Source organism: Megascapheus bottae, unplaced genomic scaffold (genome assembly GCF_031878675.1).
Source record: "Megascapheus bottae isolate mThoBot1 unplaced genomic scaffold, mThoBot2.hap1 H_1, whole genome shotgun sequence".
NCBI lineage: Eukaryota > Metazoa > Chordata > Mammalia > Rodentia > Geomyidae > Megascapheus > Megascapheus bottae.
In genome coordinates this window covers 3,095,091-3,118,053 of record NW_028327858.1, presented here as the reverse complement: position 1 = coordinate 3,118,053, position 22,963 = coordinate 3,095,091, and the positions used below count along the sequence as shown (strand labels likewise).

At 44.1% G+C, this 22,963-nt stretch overlaps 1 protein-coding gene across 1 annotated transcript in view; it reads left to right on the top strand.

The window, feature by feature from the left end:
• Positions 1 to 22,963, top strand: part of LOC150039001 (tyrosine-protein phosphatase non-receptor type 14) — a 91,481-nt gene extending 68,518 nt beyond the window's left edge. Inside the window, exons 11-18 of the mRNA XM_090328147.1 lie at positions 788 to 866; positions 2,623 to 4,097; positions 8,739 to 8,882; positions 9,984 to 10,202; positions 13,368 to 13,496; positions 16,752 to 16,986; positions 19,041 to 19,204; positions 22,176 to 22,963. Coding sequence (XP_090184273.1) covers positions 788 to 866; positions 2,623 to 4,097; positions 8,739 to 8,882; positions 9,984 to 10,202; positions 13,368 to 13,496; positions 16,752 to 16,986; positions 19,041 to 19,204; positions 22,176 to 22,304 — 2,574 coding nt within the window. The 3' untranslated portion in view covers positions 22,305 to 22,963. The remainder of the gene's footprint in view (positions 1 to 787; positions 867 to 2,622; positions 4,098 to 8,738; positions 8,883 to 9,983; positions 10,203 to 13,367; positions 13,497 to 16,751; positions 16,987 to 19,040; positions 19,205 to 22,175) is intronic.

Below are 22,963 nucleotides of genomic sequence, written 5' to 3'. Positions count from 1 at the left end.
ATTTTTTTTCTTCTGAAAGTTTCACTTTCCTGTTCAGTAGGAAGTGATTCAGGCTGAGGCTAAATGGATGTTTTTAAGAATCCATGCGGAAAACTGGACCTCAGCAGTTCATGCCTGTAAATCTTATTCAGGAGGCCAATATCTGAAGATCTCTGTTCTTAGCCAGCCCAGGCAGGAAGATGCTGCTTTGGGTAGGAGATACGATGAGAGTTAATTTCTTGCCCAACCCAACCCTTTCCCATTTGGTTCTGCAAATGGGTTTGAGAGCTGCACACAAATTGGCATGAAACACATTGTAAATTTGTATGTGAATTTTTCAGTGAGCCAACTCACTAACTCTGTGACCCTATTTAAGGTACTGTGAAGCTGTGAACCAGAGTCATAAGCTCTGCTGGCATGTAGGAGCTTGTGGCTTCAGGAGAGAGGTAGTTTTGAATAGGACAGAGGCCATCTATCTTTTTATTTCTTACTTGGGTCATCATCAATGAACTTGTTCTTGTACCATGATAGAAGCCATAGAAAACTTCACAAGTGTATGAGAATGTAGATAATGCATAGCTCCCTGTGTCTTCTTTGTTTCTCCAGTCTCAAACTTTATAATGGGATATAAGGTCTAGATGAGTGGGAGAGGGTGGATTGTAAGGGTGGCTGGGGAAAGAGCTGCCATGTGTTTCCTGTGGGGGGGGGTGGCGGGGAACGGGCTTTGGTGCATGCTGGGACTGGTTCTCTTCTGGGTCTCAGGCCCTGTCTGTGCAGGCCTTCCCAGCTCTGCTCTGTTCTGTTTCAGCCAAGGCAGCAGCCATACATCTTGCCTCCCATGCATGTCCAGTGTGGTGAGCAGTACTCGGAAACGCACACCTCACAAGGTAACTGGCTGGCTCTATTGCTTTCTTAAGACAAAAGACTCAGTACCAGTAAGGCAAGGAATGTTAAATTTTAATGGGACAATGATGCTTTTATTTTAATTTTGCCATTGCGTGAGTGGACAACAGCTTTAATTTGTAAAAGTCTAAGAATATTGGCTACTCTCAAAAAAAAATAGTTTGGAAGGGCCAAGACAGTGGGCACATTCCTTTCTCCTTCCCTCCTAAGTGACATGAGAAAGGAGAGATTGCCTAGTGTCCCCAGTGCATCTTACCTTTGTCACTGATGTAGAAGCCTTTACTGCTTTGTGACTTTCTCAAGTGTCGGTGAATGCAGGCTTCCAGGATCAGTGGCAGACACGCTCACCTCACCCTATTAGCTTTTTCTTTTTTTCTCATCTTTCCCTCCAGCACTTTTCTTAGGACGCTTTTTTATTGCCTCTCAGAGTAAACAAAATCTGCTTTATTCCTCTTTGCTTCCTAAACATTTCCCATGCACTATGCATGAATGAACCCATTCCATTAGTAATAACAATTACAATGATAACCGTTAACATTTATAGAGCATTATGGGATACCAGGCAGTGTCGTAAGTACTTGCTATATATTGTATCACTTAATCCTCAAACTAAGCCCAAGGTGCTGTCACTTCCACTTTATAGATAGGGAAACTGAGGTTCAGTGATCCATGGAAGGGCTACAGAGTTGGCTGAAGTGGTAGAGCACTTGCCTAATAAACATAACGCCCTGAGTTCAAACCCCAGTACTGCTATTTAAAAAAGAAAGAGTAATGGTGGAATTTGGATATGACAATTGATACGTTTAAATCATTACACTAATTGCATCTGAGAAAAAATGGAGATGGAGAAAACCTCAGATGTTGGCATTGCAGTAAATGGACTATGAGTTTCTGTGTGTGTTACCAGCTTGGGCTATTTTGAAACCTCTGCAATTTGAAAGCTTGCGAATGAAAACTAGAAGAATTACAAGTTTAAAACAGCAAGACTTTTTATAAGCAAGCTGTGTTATCCCACTACTGTGGAAAGGCACTAAATCCAGCTAAAGGTATATAAATGGGTACTTTTTGTCCTCTATGTTATCCGCTTTCTTCTTGCTTGTCTCGTCTGATTGGCTCTGTGTTAACACTTCTTTTCATACAATTAAGTGTTTCCAGTCACCTGGTTTTTCACCTCTTAATTTCTCTCCTAATCATGCTTAAATTCATAATGTAAGAATGGTTGTATTGGGACACAGAAAAGTGTTTGGACACGAAGTTGCCTTTTTAGGTGCGTGCGTGCGTGCGTGCGTGTGTTTGTGTGTGTGTGTATAAGAAATGTTGGGTCCCTCCAGAATGGACCTGACTTTTATAAATCCAACTTTGTATCTCTCCAGGTATGTACTCAGACTCTAACTAATTGACTGCAATTAACTATAATGCTGCGCCCTGCACACATCATGCTTGCTCAGCAGGAGAGTCTTGCTCGACATTGATTTCAGGGCTGACAGTAAAGTAGAGCGCTTACCAATACTATGTGCATGTACTTGTGTACTTAGGTTCACCTTTTCCATATGCTCTAAAGAGTCCCTTCTATTTAATAGCATCTCATTGAAGGTATCCGTTCTGTAGACTATGTGATGAAGACGATGAGAGGTCACTTTTTTCTTCTTCGGTAAAGACGTACTCTTCTCACAAACGTAGGATGAACTTTATTGAATCAGGATACAATGAGGGTTCACATGCCTGTTTTCACTTTTATAGACAGCATCTTCCACGGGAATGAAGAAGCCTTGTATTGTAATTCTCACAACAGCCTGGACTTAAATTATATGAATGGTACTGTCACGAATGGCAGTGTGTGCAGCATTCACAGCGTCAATTCCCTCAGCTGCTCCCAGAGTTTCATACAGGCCTCCCCCATGTCCTCCAACCTCAGCATCCCCGGCAGTGAAATCATGCGGGCTGACTACATCCCCAGCCACCGGCACAGCGCCATCATTGTGCCATCTTACAGGCCGACGCCCGATTATGACACAGTCATGCGGCAGATGAAGAGGGGCATCATGCACCCCGACAGCCAGAGCCAATCTCTGCGGAACCTCAACATCATCAACACCCATGCCTACAACCAGCCAGAGGACCTGGTGTACAGCCAGCCGGAGATGCGGGAGAGACACCCCTACACCGTCCCCTATGGACCACGGGGAGGATACAGTCACAAACTTGTCAGTCCGTGTGACCATGTGGTCCCAAAGCATAACATGGTGCCAAGCAAGGCCGGGGCCAGTGCCATCTCACACACAGTGAGTACCCCAGAGTTGGCCAACATGCAGCTCCAGAGCACCCCTAACTACAACGCAGCCCATATGCTCAAAAACTATCTCTTCCGGCCACCACCCCCCTACCCACGCCCCCGGCCAGCCACCAGCACCCCTGACCTTGCCAGCCACCGCCATAAATATGTCAGTGGCAGCAGCCCAGACCTGGTGACCCGGAAGGTACAGCTGTCGGTGAAGACCTTCCAGGAAGACAGCTCCCCTGTGGTGCACCAGTCCCTGCAGGAGGTGAGTGAGCCCCTCACCACCAAGCACCATGGCGCTGCCAACAAGCGCCACAGCCTGGAGGTGATGAGCAGTATGGTTCGGGGTATGGAAGCCATGACACTCAAGTCGCTGCACGTCCCCGTGGCACGCCGTAACACACTCAGGGAGCAGGGCCCCCCAGAGGAGGGTCCCAGCGGGGGCCACGACGTCCACCAGCTCCCACAGTATCACCACACGAAGACCTTCTCTGACGCCACCATGCTGATCCACAGCAGCGAGAGCGAGGAGGAGGAAGAGGCTCCAGAGGCCGTGCCGCAGATCCCTGTGCTGCGGGAGAAGATAGAGTACAGTGCCCAGCTGCAGGCCGCCCTCGCCCGGATTCCAAACAAGCCTCCTCCCGAGTACCCTGGACCCAGGAAGAGTGTCAGCAACGGGGCCCTGAGACACGACCCAGGGAACCTCCCTGCCGCCATCGCCAGAGCCAGGGTGCTGCGGCACGGGCCGGCCAACGCCCTCACTGTTTCCCGAGCTGACCAGTTGGCCGTCAACGGGTCTTCTCTCGGTCCCTCCATCTCCGAACCTGACCTGACCAGCGTGAAGGAGCGGGTCAAGAAAGAGCCAGTGAAGGAGAGACCCGTGTCGGAGATGTTCTCCCTGGAGGATAGCATCATAGAAAGGGAGATGATGATTCGGGTAAGTGCCTTCCACGCCAGGACTCACACCTGCTGCCAAGGGAAGAGGAAGCCGGTGGGGGGTGGCAGGGATATGTGCAGGGTTTCAAGGGTCACTGGGCATTTGAACAAGGGCAATTTGATTTTACACCCAAAATTAGCGTCTGGTGAAATCTGTCCTTTGACAGACACATAACTTCTAGCAATATACTTGGTATAGAGTTTCGTATTGTTGTTTAGCTATTGAGCATGGCTTAGACTTGCAATTTGTGTGACTGTCTCTGTACCTCTCTTAGCATTTTTTTCTTTCTTTAAGTGGAATAAGCCGTTTGTTCCTCAATTAATAGTAAAAGGAGAACAGCTCTGCAGAGCACAGATTTCTGTGTAGTTCTGTATGACAAAATAGCTTGCCCTGCTGTGTGCACTGTGAGGCAACTTGGCATTCTTTTCAAGTTTCCTTTCATACATGTTTAACACAAATTCATGAGAATTATAGTAACTGGATCTCTTTCTTGAAAGTTGACTGCTGAGATTTAATCCATTGAATTTATTCTATGTATATATTATTGCTTGTGTTTACTGAGTATGTAAGTATACATGTTGTGTGCAAACACACAGTATGTACTTACATTTGAAGCTGCATTAAACATGAAGAACCTTTCCTCCTAAGTTAGACAATCTAGAAGGATGGGATTATTTGTCAAAGCAAGATGCAGCAATAATAGGTGCACTTATGGACTAGATCTCTTACCAATATGATGATAGTTGAATGATAATTAAATTTTTTATGTCTCTTTTTCCTGGAAAATTTCACTTACTTAAAAGAAGATCTTTTCATTATGTAACTCATTAATCCCCCAAACTTCTTTGCATTCATCCATTTGCATTAGCAAATAACCAGGTCTTTTAGGAACTCCATAAAGGTTGTCATTTAAAATTTGCTTTGCTGGGTGTATATCAGTGTTCAAGAAGTAATGTACTCACTACCCGATGAATGTAACTGTAACCCTTCTATACATCCCCCCAACAATAAAATACAATTTTAAAATAATTTTTTAAAAGGGGACAAAGTTGCTTTGCTGGAGTCCATTGGACAGTTTCTAAATCTTTCCAACTTATCCTTAGAAGCCAACTTGATGAGAATAACCAGGTGTCCAAGTTTTAAGCAAGCCAATTTTCTGGGTTCAGAAATCAGATCCATGGCAACTCTGTTACGTTAGAAAAACCCAAAGATACTTGGCCTCACACTCTTGGCTATCAGTACTGCATTGCTAAGAGTTGGTACTGACATAACTTTTTCCACTCTTTGCAAGCGAAGGAGAAAATTATGAAGTTTGTACCTGTGCCTCTGGCAAAGAGAGTCTTTGGCTAGGCATGGAGTGATGTGTAGGGGTAGTTGCTATGGGAGAGAGCTTTCCTAGCTTAAAAAGAAATAATTCATTGGTATAAAAGCTTTTCCAACCCTTCTTGGCCCTGGACTTTTTAAGAGAAATATTTAGCCTCAAGAATCATCAATCTGAACATTCAGCTAAGCCATTTTACTGCCAGGTTGATACTTAATGGTGTCCACATGGTCCTGTAACCTCATCTTGGCCATGTCCATCTTCATACTGCCCATATGAAATAAATAGGCTTTAGTCAGCATCGTCGCATGGGTCCCCAATAGAACCTCGGCATGTTGTCAGTAAAAAGCAAGAGATTTTTCTGCTATTTTTCCCCATATTATAGCCCAGTCCATCCATGTAGGAAACAACAGCTAGCAAATTTCACTCTTTGGCTCCTAGAGCACTAACATAAATAGCCCACAGGTATTTAATTTCCCACATTGATAACTCTCCCTCTCATCCAAATAGTCATTGCTATGCTCTGCCAGTGTTCTCTGACTTCAGAGGAGGGTTAGAAGCTGGATACTTGTGACTCATGCCTAACTCAGGAGGCTGTGATCTGAGGATCACAGTTTGAAGCCAGCTCAGGCAGGAAAGTCCCTAAGATTCCCATCTCAGTTACACTATAAAAACTAGAAATAGAGCTGTATCTCAAGTGGTAGAGTGTTAGCTTTGAGCCAGAAGGATAAGGGACATGGCCCAAGTCCTGATTTCAAACCCCGATACTGGCACACATAAAAAAGAGGATTAGGAACCATTCATGGACCCGGAGACCAGGCAGAGTGGGACTTATACCACTGACCTCCCTCCCATGATGATTCTTCCTCTGTTTTTGTTTTTTTTTCCTGGTCAGTCGTAGGGCTTGAACTGTGGCCCTGGGTACTGTCCCTGAGCTCTTCAGCTCAAGGCTAGTGCTCTAGCATTTTGAGCCACAGCACCACTTCCATTTTTCTGGTGGTTAATTGGAGAAAAGAGTCTCATGGACTTTGGTGCCTGGGCTGGCTTTGAACCTCTGTTCTCAGATTTCAGCCTCTTGAGTAGCTAGGATTACAGGCGTGAGCCACCAGGGCCCAACATCTTTTTAAATTTACAATCTCACCCCTATCTTTTTCACCATGAGTAGTGTTGCTAGGAAGATATAAGATGGAAGCCTGCCTTGGTCATCCTAGGAGAAGAATGACACTTTAGGCAGGTGGAAATACCCAAGGTGGAACACAAATATGGTGAGAATTTGCCCTGTGTGCAGCCCTCACTGGCTTTGTGGCATTTCTTGCCTCTTTGATGGATGACTCAGGCCTGCTGACTTGAAGATGCTTCACTTTCAGCTTTCAACTTTCAACAGTAACCAGAAGTCAGCTACAGTGAGGGAAAACGTCTAGGAACTTCTGTCTCTGGTAGAAAGCTAACAAAATAAATGAGAAGGGGCTGCGACAGTCTGATCATCACTGGGGTGTCAGTTTTCCCTGGGCAAGGTAATGGTCCTTTCTTAAGGAAGATATATCCGTTCCTTCCTTTCTGCCTCAGGGTCAGTGGCAAGCACTTTGTATGAAGGGGTAGAAAGCAGGGTATGTAGACCATTTTCCCAAAGCTGTTGCCTTCTCAAAACTTGACACCACCAACCAGACAGACAAACAACCAAAGCATGAAGCCCGAAAGTCTTGCTCGAGGGGATGCCTGGAATTGAGAAACCAAAGCTGTAGTTTCTCTCAGATGAAATCTGGCTCCTTTTTCTCTTGTCACCGTTCATTCTTCTCTGCCCTTAGTGGTTCACCCTGTCACTGGAGCAGGTATCCTATTGGCAATATGGCTCAGGAAGGCTTCTTGCTGAGTGTAGTAGAAGTTGTGGAGACTGTGAGACACTTGTAACTGTGTACTGCTTAGTCTTCATCATCTGCAGGTCCCTACCCTATGGGATCAACCATCCAGACACCTCCTAGGAATCAAGTTACAAATGATAGACTGAGAAACCAAGTCTCCAATGACTTGAAATCCTGAATTAAGTGACTTTTTCATCTGTGGTAACCAGATGAATATGCAAATGGGGTTATCACCAAAGTTTCCATCAAATCTTCAACTCTGCCAAACTTGTTTCTACGCCTGTGCCAAGAGCTCATGCCTGTAATCTTAGCTACTCAGGAGGCTGAATAGAGTTCCTGGAGATCAAGGTTCGAAGCCAGCCCAGACAGAAAAAAATCTGTGAAACTCCATCTCCAATGAACCAACTAAACATCAGGCTAGCAGCGTGGCTCAGGTGGTAGAGTTCCAACTGTGAGGGCGCACAGGCTCTGACTTCAAGGCCCAGCACGCCTAACACACTTGTTTATACTGGTAAATGAAGTTCCTCTGTTCTTTCCTTGTTGTCTAAGATGAATGATCTTTAGGATGTGCTTTTTAATGGGCTGCCAGAAATGAGTTAAGAGGTTTATCGAGCTTCCATCTATTCCTAGGACATAAGCAGGAAGCTCAGGTGCAGCCCAAATAGCAAGGGCTCAGATGACTTCAGGTTAGACTACAGGTGTGCATGAGGACAGTTTGGCCATGGTAAAGCCACATCTGAGGACCTTTCCTTATGCCATCTGCCCCAAGCACGGTTGTCATTTAGTCACATCCAGTGAGGTCCCACCATAGGTGCCAGAAGCTATGGCATCCATTCCCCTAGATAGAGCAAGAAGAGCAATCATCTTACATGACCTTAGCCAGCCTTCAGTGTTGGTGGCTTTGCTAAACTATGTCGGCTCTTGTTTGGTATGGGTGAGGGGGGTGGGGAGGGTTGACCAGAGAAATTCACATCTTTAATCTGAACTCCTCAGAATGGAAGATTTTTTTCCTCTAATTTGGGTCTGGATCTCTTAAACGTCAGTAACATATCACATATTTTAACCCAGTCAGCCTGTGCAAACAAAAGGCCTGTTGTTGTGATTGAATCAGATTATCTATGAAACTTTATTTCCCTTTAGACTTTATCATTCTGAAGGGTACTGTTCTTAACCCCATCCTTCCAACTTTGTGAACCTTGGGACAAAGATGTATTTGCTAAGATGTCTCTTGTTTACCTATCTGATGGACGAATTAATTAGCAATAAAACTTTGAGGCCTTGTAGGCACCAGCTTCCTCAGGCATGGTGGAAATAATGGGAGGATTGTGTTTAAATTTGCCCTACCAGTGGTGGTTGTCTGCATTCCTTGGCTGTAGACTTACAGCTTTGGGAGATTAAAAACACATTCCAACCTTCCAATGCTATTACAAACAATGAGAACATGCCTTCTCTTGCCTCAAGAATCTAGAGAAGCAGAAGATGGCAGGCCTGGAGGCACAGAAGCGGCCCCTGATGCTGGCAGCATTGAATGGGCTCTCGGTGGCTCGGGTCTCCAGGCGAGAAGACAGTGCTCACGCTGCCATCCGAGTTCCCATGGACGAGAGAGTAAGTACTGGGCTTGTCAGTCCTGTGATTCATTCTCTGTGGTCTCCAGATGTCAACAGCTCCATCCTTGCCCAAACATGCCAGCACACTCCTGGCTGCATGAATTCTTCAATGTGAAGTTAGGAGGATCTGGTCTAATTGTGATGCCATAAATCAGTTCTTCCACTGTATCGGATGCTTCTTCATTCTCGTCTTCTACCTTTGCCATGTTAATGCACTGATGTTAATGAAAAAGCTTTATGACCTTGGTCAGATCACTTCCTTTCTTTTGGCCTATTCCCTTTTTCTGTAGGATGAAAAAGCTAAGCAATTTCCAGAGATCTATTTCTGTCTTGAGTGAGTAACTACTATTTCCTAGGAAGGGATTGTTTTCTCCAGTAGTAATGGGGTTTTGCATATATATTAGTATGGGTATATAATACAGGTAACCTATAGTTTTTAAGGCTGATGCTTGGTGAGGACTTTTAATTTTGAACAGCAAAAACTTCCTGTGTTTCAGAGGAGGTGAATGGCGCCTTGTGGTTCTTGAAATTGCTTTCAGAACATTATGAAATAGGTTATCTAAGTTTAATAGTGTGTGAGTAACATTAGGATGTTAGATTTCTGTGAGCAGGCATTCAGTGGGTAGGACCAAAGGTGACTTTTACAGAGATCAGTTCATCTAAGTAATGCCATGTTATTGTAATGAGTAGTCTGGTGGGTGGGGTGGGACAAGAAGGGAGAAGAATTTAATCATCAAAGCTAGACAACTTTTAAAGTCTTGTTTTAGATGAACAATATCCTTAAAATTTAGCTCATAGAAAGAGCTGTGTATGTGGAGAAATGTTCTGATACCTAAAGTGACCAATACCTAACTTTTCAACTCTCACTAATTTCTAGTTCTGTTTATAGTGTGGGTACAAAACAACCTGGTTATCAGCTCAGAGAAGTTAGAGAAGGCAGCAGAATGCTTAATAATGAGAGACCAAATTATCAAGTAGCATCTTCATTGTGCATCTTGAAATTGCTCAACATTTAGTTAAGTACTGAAAGTTGGTTGTTTCCTTAACGTTCTTACACACAAGGTAACTCAGAGATGCTGAAGATTGTTTTCTATTGTAGTTCAGAACCTTGAAGAAGAAACTAGAAGAGGGAATGGTGTTCACAGAATATGAGCAGATTCCAAAGAAAAAGGCAAATGGGATTTTCAGCACTGCCGCTCTGCCAGAAAATGCTGAGCGTAGCCGAATCCGGGAAGTTGTCCCATATGAGGAGAATCGAGTGGAGCTGATACCAACCAAAGAAAACAACACAGGCTACATCAACGCCTCCCATATTAAGGTGAGAAGTGGGTTGTGTGGAATGGCCCAGTCACTATCTCTGCTCAAGATTAAAAACACACAGAGAAGAAGCACATAGGCTTTTAAGCTAGGCCTTGTCCCCAGGCCCATTAGAGGCCTGTGCTTTTCTTAATCAGCTGGGAAGGGTCATTTGACACTTCTAAATAAAGGAAGTCTGGCAGCCTCAGGGAAAAACCTTGCATCCGTTGCTTATTACTGGCTTGTTCCCACTGTAAGCTCTAAACTCCCGGGAAGGGAAACTGAGAATTGTCCTCAGCAGCTGATAGAGACTTTGGAAGTCATGGGCATTATTGTCCTAGGTATTTTTAAACTTGTTCAGTAGTAACAGAGACTATTTCCTAAATAGCTTGCTTTTCCCAATGGCCCTGATAACTGAGTATTTGTTCTGAACCTGGAAGCTGGAGAACCAGTTCATATATTCATGTTGAATCTGTTGTTTTAGGATGTTTTTTGTTTTTGTTTGGTTGTTATGGGGCTTGAACTCAGGGTCTGGACTCTGTCCCTGAGCTTTTTCTCTCAACGCTAGTGTTCTACCACTTGAGCCACAGCTCTGCTTCTTGGGTTTGAATGGTCACTTGGAGATAAGAGTCTCATAGACTTTACTGCCCAGGCTTGCTTTGAACTGTATTCCTCAGGTCTCAGCCTCCTGATCAGAGGTGAGAGCCACTGGGCTTTTAGGACATTTTTAAGCCATACAAAGTTCATCTTAGTAGTCTGTTGCAATCAGTAGGCTTAGAAACATGGTTCCAGCATTGTCTAGCCTTGTCTCCTTTCCTCACTGGATTTTCAACAGTAGCAGAATTAGTAGGATGTTTCTTTGAGTCTCTAAAATACAGTTTCCAAATATCAGTTTCAACCAGATTGGGTACAGAATTTGAAAAGTGATATATATATATATATACACACACACACACATATATATGTGCATCTCAGAAAGCCAAGAGGATTATGGGTATGAGTCTCGACTATTGCAAAAATGAAGTATAAGGAGAGGAATGGACGTGTACTATATTGCTATTTTTATTCTTATTTTCAGAAATAAGAACTCCAACAATAAAATATAAACCTCAGGAAACACTTGAGCAGACGGATGACGGTGGTAGTTTAGGGTATAAAATAATGAACAGAATAATATCCTCAGAGATGCAAATGACACAGCTGCTTCTTGATAGAGCGTCTGTGAAAATCTTACAGAGCAATATTCTTTTGTCCCTGTCCCCGGGCCAAATCTCCGCCACTTTCCAACGGCTCAGGGAGCAGCTGTCACTCTCCATACGTGCTGCCCATTGGGTATTGTTACCCGAGCTGCCCTCCCTCTTTCAACATTCTCCAAGACCCACATTTTATCTCGTGGACTGAGCTAGACATGAGTACATTTAATAGACCCATGGAGCTTGCAAGAACTTGTCCTCATGATTTTGGAATAGAGTTGTGTATTTTGTCAATGTTTTCTCCCTTGGGTTCCAAGCAGCCGTTAACACAATACAGAGTTTTATTTGCTCCAGAAGTGGAATCACATCTGTGAAATTCACCCCGGCAGCACTGGTTGTTGTGTTTCTAATGCAGTTTTTAATACTCTCCTGTCAATAGTTGGAGAACGCTGAATAGCTCCAGGCAGCAACATTCTCTGGAAGTATTTATGGCTCCTATATGTTGGGTGCCAGAGACACGAATGTTTAAAATCACAACTCCACAGACAAACTAAACTCCTAGCCTATGAACATAGGAATGTTATCTCCCACCAGGACTTGGAAAATGGGTTTTGTCTGCCAGCTTTGACCTAAACATGTCTTGTGTAACGAGACAATAACTGACCTTGTTTTTGTTTCAAGTTATTTATCAAGTTAGTATATCATTTCATGAAACAAATGAGGGGGAAAAGCTTGAAACAGTGATCATGTCAATGCGTCTGGAACTCGTTAGAGGTGTGCACTGTGTGGATATGTAAGTAGGTTATCTTTTCAAAATCGAGGCCGGAAGGAAAGAGGAGCAGAAAGAATTCCTCCAAAGCCACTATTGCACCATATAACCACCTTTGCTACTTTAGGCACAGCTTTTGCTTTTGTTTTTTGATGATACCAGAGCTTGAACTCAGAGCCTTGGCACTTTGTAGGCACCTGAACTATACCACCAGCCAATAGCTTCTTATTCCAGACTCTATGTAGCATGTATTTATAGATCTAGTGTTATTCTTTCACAAGCAGCTGCACCGCCTCAGATCATCTCATGACTGTAGTTCAGTTGGAGACACAAGGTGAGGCTAACATAAAATATGATAGGCTGTTGCTATGGCGCCACAGAGCAGCCATGGCTTCCTACACCACAAAATGTTGGCAGGAGAATAATCACGCCAAGAAAGATGTCTTTCTATAGGAGACAGTTTTGGTCTCTTTTAAGAAAAATTGGATGCCACAGAGAACTGCTTTTCGAACTATGGCTCACAGTGCAGAGGTAGTAGGAAACTAATTGAAAAGTCATAATCGCTTTTGTAGGTTATATATTACTTTTGTGTTGTATGTATGTGCCAGACTTGGGGCTTGAACTCAGGGCCTGGGTACTGTACTGGGTTGTGGTTTTTTGTTTTTTTGGGTTTTTTTGCTCAAGGCTAGTGCTCTGCTATTGAGCCACAGCTCCACTTCTGTAGATATGAGTCGCACAGATTTTCCTGCCTGGGCTGTTCCTGTAACCATAATCCTCAGATCTCAGTCTCCTGAGTGGCTAGGACTATTGGCATGAACCACCAGCACCCAGCTGTATTTATGTTTTAATGATGTTCACTGGAGTAAAGAATGCCAAATATCAGAGTACACTGCACATGGGGAGTCACAACTAATAGTGTGATGAATCTGATGAAATTATAGAAACATATCTTGTTGTGTGTAAATTTAAACATGCACCTATATATACATATTTATATTTTTTAAATCTGCACATGAGTTCTAGCTAATAAAAAAAGATCAGCTAAATCTATGTTGGTAGCTTTGCATGGCTATAGAGGTTATTTTCAGGTCACTAATGATTTATGGTTTTTGATCACTGGAATTACTCATTTGACCCTAAAAATATGAACTGATACAACAAATAGATGGCTAGGTGGCTGTTGTGGTCTTGTGATTCATTTGTTAATGCTGTGCTTGGCCTGCAGGTGGTGGTTGGTGGGGCAGAATGGCACTACATTGCAACTCAGGGGCCCTTGCCACATACATGCCACGACTTCTGGCAGATGGTGTGGGAGCAAGGAGTGAATGTGATTGCTATGGTCACTGCAGAAGAGGTAAGAGGAACTCCCCCCTCCCCCCTCCCCCCTGCTCCCACTCCTGCTCCTTTGCCCTGGGAAGGAGTGGCTAGAGGATAGGCCTGGTGCCAGTGACTTTGCTGACCTTTCCTGCTTCCTGAAGCTCTGTTTCCTTGCAAATCTTTTCCTTTTGGCAAACACCTCTTTTCTTCCTTCCTCATAGATATTTTTATTTTCCTCCGGAGATAATTTATTGTTGTGATACTTTCTCTTCTCATTTGCATTTGGCTCTTCCCTCTTTACATTGCCCTACACAACAATGCAACAAAGCCACATAAAACTAAAAATCACCAAACTTGAGTTCAACCAGCCAAACAAAGCAACCATCTTTCTAGTAGAATCTGAGCTCAGGCTGCTGTGAGTATGAGGACACACATTCTCAACCTGGGGCACAACCAGCTCTGCGTGCCATCCTGCTTATCAGCTGGAAAGAGACCAAAAGCTGTTGTTCCTGGAAAGGGCTCTGTTCTTTAGAGAGAAAGAAAAAAAAATGTATCTTTTCTTTTTCCTTTGCCAAGCCAAACACAGTTTTCCTATTGTAGCCGGAGAGTTGTGTATGATGTTGTACAAACTGGCATGCATTGGCCCCTGGTCTCATGGGCTTGGAGCTTGCTTCTTTGGGGAAGAATCATGTGCTTCCTCTTTTGTCTCTGGCTCAGTTTTTGTTTTTGTGGGTCATGGAGCTTGAACTCGGCCAGGGCACTGATCCTGAACTCTTTAATGCAAGGGTACTGCCCTACCCCTGAGCCTGGGTGCTGTCCCTGAGCTTTTCAGCTCAAAGCTACCTCCCTACCCTCGAGCCAAGCCCCACTTCCCATTTTCTAGAGGTTAATTGGAAGATAAGAGTCTCAGGCTCTTTTGTGCTGGGGCTGTCTTTGAACCTTGATCATCAGATCTCAGCCTCCTGAGTAGCTAGGATTATAGGCATGAACCACTGGAGCTTTAGCCACTTCTTTTGACTCTTTATAAAGTTGTAGCTTATGTTTTTTAGGTCATTTTTATCAAATTCATGATATTGCAAAACCCTTTGTCAAATGTTGTTCAGAGGCCAGGAATGGAGGGAATTAGGCCTCCAAAAGGTATATTTCCTCAACTGACTGTTATGGACTGTTTCTGGAACAGTCTATGAGAAGACAGTGATGAAGGGAATCTCAGGATGTTTAAAGCCACTTGTACATTCTGGACTAGCCTTGTGTCAGATTTCCCCAACTAAGAATGAATTCCCCTTAAATTTTCTGAACGAGATTCATCACATTGTTGGATCACATCGGGCAAGGGGTTTGTTTAAATGACTCTCATTTGTTTCCTGTGCTATCAGGGGCATGTGGTGAATGAGACAGGTACCATTTTTGTCCATGTGAACTGGCATCCTAAGAGACAGTACAAAGTAAGCAGGTAAAATAGACACCGATCGTAGCAAGTACCACACTGCACACACAGCAAGGTCCCAGGAAAGTCAGTGATGAGGCAGTGACGGCCTTTGTCAGGGAAGCATTTCTGCTGAGACCTGAATGTCACAACAAATCTGCAAAACATACGGGGCTTATCTTTGAAAACCCAGAGGTGATGAGCCATCTCAGCAGAAGTGATCTCATGGGAATCTACTTTTACAGTTAAACCTGATGCACCCAGACGAGGTAGGTGATCTGCCCCATGGCAAGCTTCTGTTGCCTACTATAGGAGTCCTCTGGGGTGCCACTGGGGCTACCGGAGCCTGTGTGCCTTCTTCTCTGCACCCAGTCCCTGTGTGGGATTTCTTCCTTTGCCATCAGCTCCTCCGTCCTTCCCACCCCATTCCAGTGATTTCAAAACTGTGTGCAGAGCTCACAGATGACATGTTGCTTGTATTTTGCTCACCTTTCATACAAATAAGCTAAGCTAGATGAACTCAACGGTTCGCAATCACAATACATAGGCTTAGAAGAGATGATAAATAGGGAAAGAGGATGATTCTCTCAGCAGCTGTCTGCTTTGTCGTAGTTCGAACTAAAACAAACCAGTCAGGTTGAAAGAAATATGAGACTGACAGGAGTTGATAGAGACAGTACCACTAGTGACTGGTGGGGTAACCAGAAGGGCTCTAGGCTGAGAGAATAAAAAGTAGGGCCAAAATGATCAGTAGTCTGTTTCTCCCCCAGAAAAAGCTGGAAGTAGAACTGTGGCTCAAGTGGTAGAGTGTTAGTCTTGAGTAACAAAGCTCAGAGACTGCTCCTAGGCTCTAAAACTGTCATATAACCCCCCCCAAATCTCATAGCTTCCTGCTGTCCATCTAGTGAAATTGAAGCAGCCTACCCTTGAAAATGAGACCTTTCCACCCCCTCTCTGTCACCCCCTCTATATCATCTCTCTGTGCCCCCTCTCCATTATTGTCCATTCTCTGTCACCTCCTCTCAACCACCTCCCCATTGCCTCCTCTCCATCACCCTCTCTCCTCTGTCGCCCCTTTTCCTATTGCTTCCCCTTTATCACTCCCTCTCCATCCCTTCCTCTCTATCACTTCTTCTCTATCACCTTCACCTTATTTGTTACAGTTCAGACATCCTGCAAACATTTCTCTTTCTGCATTAACGTTTCTATTGGTGATACTTGTCATTGTAAATCATATTGTTATTCGTCTTTGCCAAAATGCAGAGATGCTTCCTTGGGACAGTCCTCATAGAGACGAATCAGGTTTTATTATTTATTAATGAGGTTTGCTCATAACTTAAGATTAAAAAGGTCAGTGGGGCACCAGTAGCCTGTACTTCTAGCTTCTCAGGAAGTTGATATCTGAGGATCATGGTTCGAAGCCGGCCATGCCCTCCCCCACCATTTTTTTTTTTTTTTGCAAGTCTTGGAGCTTGAAGACTCAGGGCCTGAGCACAGTCCTTGAGCTTTCTCAATGCTAGTGCTATATCACTTGAGCCATAGCACCACTTCTGGCTTTTTCTGTGTATATAGTAACCAAGGAATCGAACCTAGGACTTCATGCATGGTAGGCAAACACACTACCCCTAGGGCAAACTCCCAGCCCCTCCTCAAGACTCTTATCTCCAATAAACTACTTTAAAGCTGGAATTGGTGCTGTGACTCAAATGGTAGAGTACTTGCCTTGAGCAAAAGGAAGCTCAGGGACAGTACCCAGTCCTAGAGTTCAAGCCCCAGGACTGGAAAAAAGAAAAGAAAAGAGGAAACAAAAAGAAGGTCAAAATTTCCTCTGACTCATTTCCAATTTTGCTTTTGTGTATGCTGCAGGAAGGCGGACGGACCAAAAGCCATAGATACTGGCCCAAACTGGGGTCAAAACACAGCTCAGCCACCTATGGCAAATTCAAGGTCACTACCAAGTTCCGAACAGATTCTGGCTGCTATGCAACCACAGGCTTGAAGGTCAAGCATCTTTTGTCCGGGCAAGAGAGGACTGTGTGGCATTTGCAATATACCGACTGGCCAGATCACGGCTGCCCAGAAGATGTCCCGGGATTCTTGTGTAAGTGTTTGTTGTTCAGTCTATGCTTTACCACACAGATACACACACACACACACACACACACACACACACACACACACACACACACACACACACACACCTTTTATTAAAAAAAAAAATGTAAGGCTGGGTGCCAATGACTCAGGCCTGTAATCCTAGCTACTCAAGAAGCTGAGACCGAAGGATCATGGTTCAAAGCTAGCCTGGGCAGGAAAATTCATGAAATTCTTATCACCAATAAACTACTCAGAAAAAGCCAGAAGTAGAGCTGTGGCTTAGGTGGTAGAGCGCTAGCCTTGAGCAGGCCCTTTAAGCTCTAGAACTGGAGGAGTGAGAGGGGGGAGTGGGAACCTTTGAAGACATCATGCTAAGTGAAATAAGCCAGACACAAAAGCACAAATGCTGAGAATAAGCAAATCCATAGACAAAAATTAGGAGAAATATTCCCAGTGGCTGGGAAAGGGAAAATGTAAAATTACTATTTAATGGGCATAAAGTTTCTGTCAAGACAATAAAGAAGTCCTGGAAATGGATAATGATAATGGCTGTGTAGTATTGCAAATGTATTTGATCACAGTGCATGGTCCTTCTAACAATGGATAAACTGTAAGTTTTATGGTGTGTTACCCAGCATTCCTTTATTTTTCTTCTTCAGTGTAGCTCAAGAAAAGCTATGTCTCCTTTTTGTGAACGTTTCCTCAGATAGAATAGTCAGTCACTAGTTGTCTTTTCCCCCTTGCAGAAAAGTTGCAAAGACAATCCCATACTTACTGTTCAGCTCATGTTGGTACTTTGTAGAAATTACTCTCTGTATAGTCCAGGATGTCTCTCTTTTGTTTGGTTCTGGTTTATTTTCTGTTACTAATACTCATGCTATAATGACTACAACTAAAGTCAACTACTAATGAAGACTATTCATCACACAAAAGTGGTAGTACTAGTTTGTCTATTGGGAAAAGTACTTTAGATGATTTGGTAACTTGGTATGGTTGGAAAGCCCCAGTACTTAGATGAAAATAGATGCTTTTAATTTATGAGAATGGTTCTGTATAATTATTTTCTTTTCAACCACTGGAGGATTCCCCTCTATGGTCCTTTTTATTGTTAGGATGAGATTTTCTGACTACCAAGAACCTTTAGTGTTTGGAGCCATGGCTCAAGATAACAAGCACAGGGCAAAAAAGGGAGTGAGGGAAGAAGGGAGGGAGGAAGGAAGGAAATCTTTAAGCCTATTTCTCCCTTAACGCATTCCAAAATCTAAAGTGCTAATTGTCTTCGTTTTAGACTAGGTAAAGATTCCATTCTTTCCCATTTTCTGTGATTCTGAAAAAAGAAACCTTAAAGTTTGTCTTGCTATAATTTTTCTTTTGTGCCCGCTTGGATTTGTGGGTAGAGCCTTGTGCAGCCCTGCTGGGCTGGGCAACTTGCTGGTGATGGCAAGGAGACTGGAAACATCTACCTCACGTGCATGTTGCCTCTAGAAGTTGGCTTGTCTGCTCACATAACCCCATGGAACCCGTGCTGTAAAACAGAATCCACAAGATCTATTTTAGAATCTGAAATGCAGTCAAGTCTGCATTAACATTGACTCCATCAGTGAGTGAGGGAAGGAGGGAGGCGAGATGGATGCCCTCTCCTCACCAAGCATTGGCTCTGGCAGGCGGGCATTTCAAGGGTACTTCGCTGTTGTTCTCATCTCAAGCCTCTTAGTAGTAGGAATTGCTGTAAGTAATGTCTAGAATCATCTGCTTGGGGGACTTTGGGATTTGCAGAGGGTAAAACAGAATTTTAATTTTTTTAAGAGAACTATTTAATTTTAAAGAACAAATTCCCCCACGGAGTTAATTGACTCCCAGCTGGTCTTTTCTGGATCCAGGGCAGTACAGCCAGATACTCAGGCAAATAATGAGTGTCTTGTAAGAACTGTGAATTCGTTTATCACTTTGAAGCACAAAAAGGGATTCACTATCTATTATTCTCCCCTCACCCCCGAGTTGTATACAGAGCCATGGAGTGCTTTGGTGACGTGACAAGATTTGCATTTTATCCTGCAGCCTACTTGGAAGAAATCCAGTCAGTCCGCAGACACACCAACAGCATGTTGGAAGGAAGCAAACCCCGACACCCTCCCATCGTTGTCCACTGCAGTGCTGGGGTGGGGAGGACCGGTGTGGTCATTCTCTCTGAACTGATGATCTACTGCCTGGAGCATAATGAAGTGAGTCACTGTGGCTTTCTCTCGCTGAACACTCCATCTTGGGCCTCTCTCTCTTTCTCTTTCTGCAACTCTAGATAGTAATGTAGAAGAAAGGAAATAAGGAAGCATGCAGAAAGCATTCCTATAGTTGGTACTTATTTCTCGAAACACATAGTCTGGTCTTACAGTGGGTAGTTATCCATGGTGAGTTATTTTGTCATGTCTTGCCTTGCTTGGATCTGTTCTGGCCTAAGTCGACATCATTGGTGTTTGTGTGTACTGGGTCCTCCAGTCCTTTTCCCTGCAGAGCAGCCGGTAACCTCATGTCCCTAGGGTATAGCATTCCCTCCTTTTGTCAGGTTTGGAAGTTGCGCTGCCAGACCTAAACAGTCAGAGGCACCGGAATAGTTCTGCTTTTGGTTATGCCAGTTCTGGGGTTTGAACTCAGGGCCTGATCACTATCCCTGAGCTTTTTTTTTTCTTCTTGCCAGTTCTAGGCACTATCCTTGGGCTTTCTCAAGGCTTGAGCTCTACCACTTGAGCCACAGCACCACTTCTGGCTTTTACTATGTATGTGGTGTCAAGGAATTGAACCCAGGCCTTTGTGCATATAGGCAAGCACTCTACCACTAGACCAAACTCCTGGCCCCTATCCCTGAGCTTTTTCACTCCAGACTAGTACTCTCTCAGGAGCCACAGCTCTACTTCTGGCTGGCTATATGTATATATGTATTAATTAATTAATTTATGGTCCTTAATTGGAGATAGGAGCTCATAGACTTTCCTGCCTAGGCTGTCTTCAAACCACCAACCTCAGATCTCAGCCTCCTGAGTAACTAGGATGATAGACAGGAGCTATTGGCACTTTGAGGTTGTAAAGGGTTAGGGATCTACCTCTGCATGCGCCTAGCACTACACAATGATATAGCACCTACAACTCTAGGCAATATGGTTTTTGTTGGTTTTTTTGTTTGCCTTTTTTTTTTTGTCAACTGTGGGACTTGAACTCTGGGCCTGGGTGCTATCCCTGAGCTCTTCAGCTCAAGGTTATCACCCTACCCCTTGAGCCACAATGCCACTTCCAGTTTCCTAATGGTTAATTGGAGATAAGTCTCGTGGACTTTAGTGCCCAGGCTGGTTTTGAACCTTGATCCACAGATGTCAGCCTCTTGAAGAGCTAGGATTACAGGCATGCGCCACAGCGACTGGCTATTTGCTTTAGAGTTGTTATTGGGGCTTGAACTCAGGGCCTGGAATCTGTTGCAGTCAGTCACCTGGCAAAAATTTGAGCATCTTCTCTATTTTTACTGCTTTGTTTCACATAGGATTGGATTGCTCTCCTATAACCTGTTACTATTAGAAGTATCTACAAGTATATTGTACACTGAACACCTCACGACTTAAGTACCAATCCACTCAGTGCTAAGAGATGCAATAAGATGGTTTAGAATTTGTGTGCCTAATCCCCGAGGATCTGAACTCATGAGGCTCCTGGGGTGAGGAGACTCTTGTCATCTCACTCCAGAAACCTTTCTTCGCTGTCCCTGTGGACTGGCCTTTTCTCTCTCCTTTCAACCTCAAGAAGCAGGTTTGTCCATTTTGTCTGACATGAGAGATGGTTCTGGTCTGAGCAGTGTGGAGATCCATCATGGGCTGACATGAGAGCTCATTGCTTACCAGATGGTTTTGGTCCGATGGGACACAAATGACATATATCAAAGCCGGCATGGCGCGGCATGAGGGATGAAGCCAGCAGAGCATTCTGTGGACTTGGTGAAGGCCTAGGCTAAATTCCCTATGGTGCGTCCAAACATAGCACTCTTCCTCAATGCCCAACTGCATGCCAGAACATTCTTTTGTTGGTACATAGTCCCAGAAGAACTGTTGCCATTGATATTCCAAGATAGCGAGATGACTCATATTTTTTACTTCCTTTCCTGCAGCATAAATATAGCCAGCCTTATCTGCCCCATTTCCCATAATTGCTATTGGTAGATGGCTCGAGGAGGAAAAAAAAATCCTCTACTCTGTTCTGATGTTGTTGTTTTTTTGTTTTTGTTTTTTGTTTGTTTGTTTTGCCAGTCCTGGGCTTGAGCTCAGGGCCTGAGCACTGTCCTTGGACTTTCTCAAGGCTAGAGCTCTACCACTTGAGCCTCAGCACCACTTCTGGCTTTTTTCTGTGTATGTGGTACTGAGGAATCGAACCCGGGTCTTCATGCATGCTAGGCAAGCACTTTAACCACTAGGCCAAACTCCCGGCTGTCTGTTCTGATGTTGTTTCAAGCCTGGCTAGTCCGATTGAAGCCCCAATTTCAAAGGAGAAGAATAGATTTTGGTGTTAGTAACAAGTTGTTTTTATTAAGGACTCATCGTGTGCTGAACATGACACCAAATGTCCTACGTGTGTCTCATCATTTGATTGTTAGGTAGATTCTGCTTATTATTTATTGCTGAGAGAGTGAGTTGGTAGAGGCTGTACTACTAGAGGGAAGGCTTGTGATCCTTATTCTACAGATGAGGAAACTTAAGACCCAGCATGTCTTAAATCCCATTGATATTGAGACTTGAACTCAGGACCTGAGTTCAAGGCTGGCACTCTAGCACTTGAGCTACATACCCACTTCCAGCTTTTGATAGTTAATTGGAGATACGAGTCATAGACTTCCTTGCCCAAATTTGCTTCAAACGTCAGTTCTCAGATCTCAGCCTCCTGATTAACTAGGATGACTGGCATGAGCCACTGCTGCCTTATTGACAACGCGGAATGGTTTGAGTTGCTTGCAGTCACATTGACCTGGCCTCTTAAGCTTTACCTATTTAAAATACCACACCTAGGACATCTAGCTGTCAGTTTTCCCATTGCTGATAAAGACTCATAAATTCACGAGATCCAGAGGGGCAGAGTCCTTTCCCTCCTCTTGTCCTCGGGCATGGGCACTGGGGAAATGCTTCCTGGATGGAGGATTTGAGCCCTTTTCTTATTTTTTGGCAGAAGGTGGACGTGCCCATGATGCTGAGACTCCTCAGGGAACAAAGGATGTTCATGATCCAGACCATCGCTCAGTACAAGTTTGTCTACCAAGTGCTCATCCAGTTCCTCCAGAACTCCAGACTCATTTAATCTCCCACACCCAGCTCCTAGAGGACAGACGCCGCTCTCCCCCACAGGTGGACGGTCACCTCCAGACAACATCTGCCCCCCTGGGCGAGGGGCAGATAGCAGGCAGCAGGCAGGCTGCCACAAATATCATGTATTATTTTATACGAGATAATTTATTTTTCCCCTTTTGGAATAACTTTTGTGAATTATTATAATACAATTTTCACCATAATATAGTGCTTTTCATTTGAACCACATTTTGACTGATCTGCATTGTAATACGTCAGTATGGAAGGTTGCTTCAGGGGGCATTTTGGGAGCAGGGGCAAAAAGGAGGGGACACATCTCCAGTTCAGTGGCAGCCAGACTCATAATCCACCCTGAAATTCATTGGCTTAGTTGTGCATGCCTAAATTAAATGTGGCAAGGAGAAAAGAATTCATCCTGACATGTAAAGAAAAAAGGGCCAGGAGCCTTTCCTGGAAGCACATTTGTCTTTTATTTGGGGTGTCATGAGCCTTGATGGAATTTGCTCTCCTCTCTTTGTACACTGTTACTGTGCTCCCCTGAGTTCCAGGTAGGATCTGCTAGACAGCACCCTCCTTCACAGGGCAGTGATGGCATCTTTCAGGTGGCGTAAGGAACTCTATATTGTGTCTTTCTTGTATTCAGCTCTGAAG